The sequence below is a fragment of the Branchiostoma belcheri genome, unplaced genomic scaffold (genome assembly GCF_001625305.1).
Source record: "Branchiostoma belcheri isolate BF01 breed outbred unplaced genomic scaffold, Haploidv18h27 scaffold922, whole genome shotgun sequence".
Classification (NCBI taxonomy): Eukaryota; Metazoa; Chordata; class Leptocardii; order Amphioxiformes; family Branchiostomatidae; genus Branchiostoma; species Branchiostoma belcheri.
This window is the reverse complement of record NW_017804601.1, coordinates 1-6,823: the sequence shown is the minus strand read 5'-3', so window position 1 is coordinate 6,823 and position 6,823 is coordinate 1. Positions and strand designations below refer to the sequence as shown.

Here is a 6,823-nt window from a genome sequence, read left to right as displayed (position 1 = left end):
TTCAACTTATCATTGCACCAGGTCTGATATAATTTTTGCACGTAAGACCCTTCCTTTTTGTTGACAAGCGTTTTACTTGGTGGTTGAGGTGATAGGAATTCAGGCAAATTCTAGCAGAGGCGGCGGCAGGGAATATTTTTGAGTGCTGGGCTACTCACGTGAAAAATACTGCTGTGCTGTTGGGAAGGGCACGGCGTGCCGCGAAAATAAACTGCATGTTGTCTTCGAATTCAGAAGAGCTGGATTTCATATTTACCGATATCTATTTTGGCCAGCAGAACATTACCACAACCGCGTGAGAAATCTCGCGCCATTTTTCCTAGTAATACGTAAATATGCACAGCTGATAAACCAATCAGAGCGCAGGTTTTCGGCGGTGAGTGGCGGAAAATGTGTGTTACCAGCGGTTTTAAGGTAGAATTTGCTGGCTTTTCCTTACATCTAGAGAAAATACACTAGAATTTCAGCATTATTTTTTTGGGGGGGGAGGGGGCGAGAGACGTCGACCGAGCGCGTAACTTTGTCTTCTCCTTTCCAACTACAGTACCGTTGAGAGGTTGAGAGAATAATGGCGACCAAACTGAAGTCAGCGAGTGGAGGCAGCAATGGCGCACCAAGGGAGTCGAACATCCAGGTTATGGTTCGAGTAAGGTACGGACAAACACTGATTCCTGTTAGATTTTAATTTCCTCTAGTGGAGGCAATTTATTTCCCACAACTTGATGTCAACCGCGTTTTGGTGCATGGCAGTCCACTCGGTAACCGTGAGCGGTCGTAGGGGCATCATGACAGCCAGCAGCATGTCTGAACTTGAATTTTTACCTGAATTTACCTGAACTGCAGAGATATCGTCTTGTCTCCGCAGTCAGGAGCTTGATGGCGGGTAGCCTCTGGTCGCTCCTGCGTCTAATACGGTCTTGATGTGTAGGTCTATGCTACTCTTGAACCCGTTCACACTGGTTTGCTCGGCACAACTTCTTGGGGTAGTTGGTTCCCGGTGCAGAGATTGTTCGTACTGCAAATGACTTTTTCCGGATTTCTAGTCTTGTTTTAGGTATTTTTAGTCTCAAACTGTGGCCTCTTGTATTGTAGGGGGTGTCAAGCGGTTGGAAAAGTATGTCCTTGTCGATACCCTCTAGTCCCTTTACAATTTTGAATTTTGAATTTTGAATACTTCCAGCATGTCCCCTCGGAATCTTCTGATTGCGAGGCTTGTTAGTCCCATTTTCTTGAGTCCTTGTGTGTAAGGCAGTTCTTGCAGTACTTGCCATGATGTTTCTGTAGGCTTGTAATCTTTCTGAAATAAAGAAATGAATTTGATGGTATGCATCATATTTTTACATTTTCAGACCATTGAACCAGACCGAAAAGAGCAAAGGTTCTCACAGTATAGTGGACGTCAAAAACAACAGGGAGGTGTGTGTGGCCACCAAGGAACGTGGATTCGGTGGACACAACACAAAGAAGTTTTCTTTTGACAGGGTTTGTCAATTTCTATTTGTTATCATGGTAGTCCTTCGTAGCTAACATCATTAACTTTAACATTTAACTTTTGATAAACCTACTCTGAGTAATCTCACAGCCGCATATATCCATACAATCACTACTAAGCGAGACGAAGCCGAAAAGAATAGAAATTAGACATTTATTTACACTCCTATATGTTCATATGTATGTAATGTATATATGTTTATGTTCATGTTCTGTACCTATGCGACCTGTACTTAGTTCTGTAGAACACAAATGTATAATAAAGGTCTTCATTCATTCTATTAACACGCAGATAATTTATTTGAAGACTACTAGTATTCAAATCATCGGTAGGCAAATCAGGCAACTGCAATGCGTTTTGCCTACCACTCGTTGACCATCAGGTAGTCTGCATACCTAAACCCACATTTAGGTTCAGGTCTGGATTCAAGTCCAGAGGTTTAGGTTCAGTTCCGGTATTGTAAGTCCGGACCTAAACCCATGGCATATACAAAATTGCATGTTGGCAACCTTGCAATGTTGTCTGGGTGAAACTTTGGTCTTGAACCTAAACATTATTACAAGTCCGGATCCAAGTCCAGTGAACCGGTATGCAGCCCTACATACTTGTATGACATTCTTATTAGAACAGATGCCATGGTAGTCTACAAACAGTCTACTAAAATAATTTGATGTCAATATGTTAAAAACACCTGTCAGTCTGTATTCTTCATAATAAATGTTGAAGCATTTGGTGGGCAAACAATGTTGTATCGTTTTGCTTCAGAACCTTGCCACAACAAAACAGGACAGTGCTGAGAAGGAGTACTTGGTCCAGCAGCACGTTACGACCGAAGGAAAGCTGTACAACCAGGCGTCACTGGTAAGGACAGCTGCTGTTCCACCAAAGGAATCTGTATCTAAGCTGATTTTGTATGCAAGCAGCAATCTTTTTTTACTTCCAGGTACAGACATATTGTTATAGGTGGGTTATTTGTGTGTTTGTGTGTTTCTCTGGACAGACTACAGGGCTTTGGTGCACCTATTCCCAAAAATGAATTTCTAGCCTAGTTTGACAGCATGTGCGTGGGGAAGGATCCTTACAGAAAACACAAACCTTTTTGTTTAAAGTTAAAACTTTTGATCCAACACGAAAATTCTCTCACCTAGAGCTTTCAACCAGTCACTCTGGTCTTCCTCAGTAGACTGACCCAGTGAAGCTTGTCACGTGGTTTCTTTGAAGTGTGACGTCAACACTGGGTCAAAGGTATCTGGTAGACGATGTCGGCCCCCGTCGCGGTTCAATGTAGGGTGATGGGCCCTGATGTAAATGGCTTCCTTCACCCCTCTCAAGAAATAGTCTTGTTCAGTGTCTAAAATCCTTACAGTGTCAAGTGAGACATGGTGTCCGGGTGACTCTATGTGAATGTGTTGAGACACCTCTGAACTGGCAGAACTAGGCCGTGTATGTTCCTGAAACCTGGCTTTTAGAGACCTCTCCTTTTCACCAATAGAAGTGTGGTGTCATCTACCACATCCCCTGCCAGGGCAAGAATAACAGGGGGCCCTGCCAGGAAACTTATATTGGTGAAACGGAGAGGTCTCTAAAAGCCAGGTTTCAGGAACATACACGGCCTAGTTCTGCCAGTTCAGAGGTGTCTCAACACATTCACATAGAGTCACCCGGACACCATGTCTCACTTGACACTGTAAGGATTTTAGACACTGAACAAGACTATTTCTTGAGAGGGGTGAAGGAAGCCATTTACATCAGGGCCCATCACCCTACATTGAACCGCGACGGGGGCCGACATCGTCTACCAGATACCTTTGACCCAGTGTTGACGTCACACTTCAAAGAAGCCACGTGACAAGCTTCACTGGGTCAGTCTACTGAGGAAGACCAGAGTGACTGGTCCAAAGCTCTAGGTGAGAGAATTTTCGTGTTGGATCAAAAGTTTTAACTTTAAACATGTAACTACCAACACAGATGAACTTTCATGACAAACCTTTTTATTTTGGCACAGTTGCTTGAGACGGCAGACAGCAGTCTTGGTGATGTTGAGGGTTTGCACAAGAAGCTGGACAGAAAGAAACACATAGAGACCCTCAACAAGGTGTGCCAACACTACTTCCAGAAGGGATTCCAGGCCAGCCTCACGGAGATGCAGCATCACGTGGAGGAAAACGCCAACGCTCAGTTGAACACGTGCACCAGCCTTATGTCAGATCTAGGTAAAGCACGGTGGTCTGGTTACTATGCAAAAATCCCCATTGCTATGTGAATAGGCCCCGCCCACTAAGTGTCTGGCCGGCATGCCTCCATAACACCCAGCAGCGGGCCCGAATATTTCTAAAAAAACTCACGACCGGGCAATCCTACAGAAAAACTAAAATAGGAACCTAAAAAATCGATATGTTGGTTATGAAACTAGGTTAAAATAAAGAAGTGACAAGCTGACATGGAGCTTCACTGTGCCAACACGCGGCCCATGTGTAAATGTCATTTTCGGTCGTTGACCTTTTACCTTCAAAACTCATTTTTTTAATTTGTGTGTAAAACAACACCTAAAGGTATTATCTAAAGATCTGCCTTTGGAAATTTCGCTACGTTCTCAGGTTTTGGCTGTCTAGAAGATTTTAACTTATTTTTCAAAATTTTTGGTACATTTTCTCCCATATTCCCTTTCGGCGAGAACGTACGCGAATTTCCAAAAGACAAAATGGCGGCGGCGTTGTAACCTTTACGGTCGTCTTGGTTTGATCAAATTCTATTTTGACAAACTTCAGATATTTCTCAAAATATGAAATGTACATTTTCCACATGGGATTGTTGAAATGTTTTGGAGTTATAATGAGGAGAAGAGAGGGCATTTTTAGCGCCCTTTTGTTCAAAAAACAAACATATTCAAATTCGTTGCCCAAGCGGCCATTGTATTCGCTGAGCTCCCCAAGCGTGATAATTGCCCGGGATTTTCAAATCTGCGAACGAGGTACACATTTTTCCCAGTTTTTGTTCTGTCCAGCCAAGGCAAGAAGGTTTAGAANACTTCAGATTGTGTAGTAACTTGTTGCGGCATTATTCAAGCCGAAACTTCTCATGTTTCGTCCTTGGTTCTGCCGAAGTATTGCCGATCTCGGAAACAACGTCCAGAACAAATAAAGAGATAAGTACAGAATACGTGTTAACTCGCGGGGATGTCTAAAATAATAAGATCTAAACGAGTTGCGTTCAAGAAACACTGGCGTTCATGCGCTAATTTACAAAAATACGGAAACCAAGATGGCGCTGACAAAATCAAAACAACAACAGAGAGTGGAAAGATCGACGTCAGCAGTGTTAAAAAATAGCACTCCTAATGTAACGTTTGTTACTTTGTATCAAGGGTTATATTTTCAAACAACAAGATCACTTTTAAAGTAACGAGCCGGGGTTTATTTTATATTTTGTAGAAGAGGGTATAAGGGCGGCTTTTTTTAGTAACATGTAGTCTAAATCTCATCGAGGATTTTGGCTTATCGGCGTTCTTCGAATTCTTGCCCGATCTTGGCCGGTCAAGGGTAACCTAGTGGCCGCCACTATCTGAGTAATTTTACGTTTTGATCGCAACTGAATTACACAGAGTTAGAAACGATATTGTTCTGTGTGTGTGTACCAGGCCAGAAAATGATCATAGCTTGAGCTTGTACCCACGCTATGTATTGTTAGAATGTGTGAAATGAGAACAATAGGGGATCTGGAGAAGTGCGCATATGAATAGAACAGTTGGCGGGAAGAATTTGCAGGGGGGCAAACAGCAAGGTAAACATTTCTAGAGCCGGCCCACGAAAGTGTCAACCAATCATGGACAGTTGCCAATGGTGACAAGTGTAATTGACATCTAATTTTCATTAATATTAATTAGCCACGAGTGGTGATTTTTGAGGCCGTTTTAGACCACCGTGAAGCAAAGTCTCCAGTACAGTTGGTGTTCATTAGTGATGCATACCTAAACTCAATTTTAGGTTCAGGTCCGGATTCAAGTCCAGAGGTTTAGGTTCAGTTCCAGACTCGTAAGTCCGGACCTAAACCCATGGCATATACAAAATTGCATGTTAGCAACCTTGCAATGTTGTCTGGGTGAAACTTTGGTCACATAACATGGAGGCCAGTACTTGGCGATGCCCGATGGCAATGTTTTCTTCATTTTGCAGCAAAGATTTTGCAATCTACGGAAGGTTTTAGGTGGTTTGGAAAGAAAAGGGGTATGTGAAATGGTCTTTTATGGTAATAAGTCCGGACTCGGTTCTTGACTTTTAGGTTTTTTTGGACTTGAACCTAAACATTTTTACAAGTCCGGATCCAAGTCCAGTGAACCGATATGCATCACTAGTGTTCATACGCTATTACTTACAGGTACAGAAGTATTGTTTTGGGTGGCCTAGCTGTGGCTTTTATATCTGCTTATCCAGACAGTGTAGGTCCTTAGCACATTACGTTCCCAGCATGTCAATGGGGAAGATTGACAGGTCAGAGACACAAGAAATGGGTGAACTTGAGACAGCGAAACCTAAGAACAACAGTGGAAAGAGGATGTTTACCTACAGATGTGTAAAACTGTGGAATGCACTACCAAATGAGGTTAAGGCTGTATCCGATGAGAGGCAGTTGAAGAGATTGATCGATCAATTGTATGCAACTTAATGGTTTTAATTATAATGATAGTTTTTATATTGAATTTTTTTAGTAATGGTAATATTAGTTTTATACTTAGCCGATAATATGCTCGTTTAATGATTTTAGCTATGATTAGTACCTTGTCTGACCTGTGACCTCATGTATGTAAATTTGTAGTCATATGTGTATATTTGTACTGTGTGTGTAATGTGTAATAATGTGTATTGAGCCCTGGAAGATTAGCCCTAACGGGCTAAAGGGTATCGTAATAAACTGAAACTGAACTGAACAGCGTTGACTGCACATGGGTTCAGGAAAGTTTGACAGATAGATTGACAGGAGGTCAAAACGTCAGAAATAGGGTGAATTTGAAGGTCACAAAAACCTTTACTGTACATGTGTATGTTGATGTAACATAGAATATTGTTTGTACCTGGAACTCACAGGAAAGTGCCTGACCAATCAGACGCACGACGTGAACAGCCAGTTGACCAAGATGGTGGACACCCTGAGACAGGGCCTGGTGGACATCACGGCTACACAGCAGCAGGAGAACTGGAAGGACTGGGCAGCAGGCACTAAAGCTGCTGTCTCCAAGTACAAGGTTAGATGACACTACAATTATGGCGGTTATACCGGCTATACAGATACAGATACAGATACAGAATTAATTATGCACTTTCCTTGCATCCAAAA

At 42.5% G+C, this 6,823-nt stretch overlaps 1 protein-coding gene across 1 annotated transcript in view; it reads left to right on the top strand.

The window, feature by feature from the left end:
- LOC109488268 (kinesin-like protein KIF11) overlaps nucleotides 1-6,731 on the top strand; it is a gene marked incomplete at its 3' end in the record, with an annotated part of 7,758 nt that extends 1,027 nt beyond the window's left edge. The window contains exons 2-6 of the mRNA XM_019792463.1: nucleotides 549-651; nucleotides 1,350-1,482; nucleotides 2,258-2,353; nucleotides 3,498-3,705; nucleotides 6,574-6,731. Coding sequence (XP_019648022.1) covers nucleotides 569-651; nucleotides 1,350-1,482; nucleotides 2,258-2,353; nucleotides 3,498-3,705; nucleotides 6,574-6,731 — 678 coding nt within the window. The remainder of the gene's footprint in view (nucleotides 1-548; nucleotides 652-1,349; nucleotides 1,483-2,257; nucleotides 2,354-3,497; nucleotides 3,706-6,573) is intronic.
- Nucleotides 6,732-6,823: the final 92 nt, after the last annotated feature.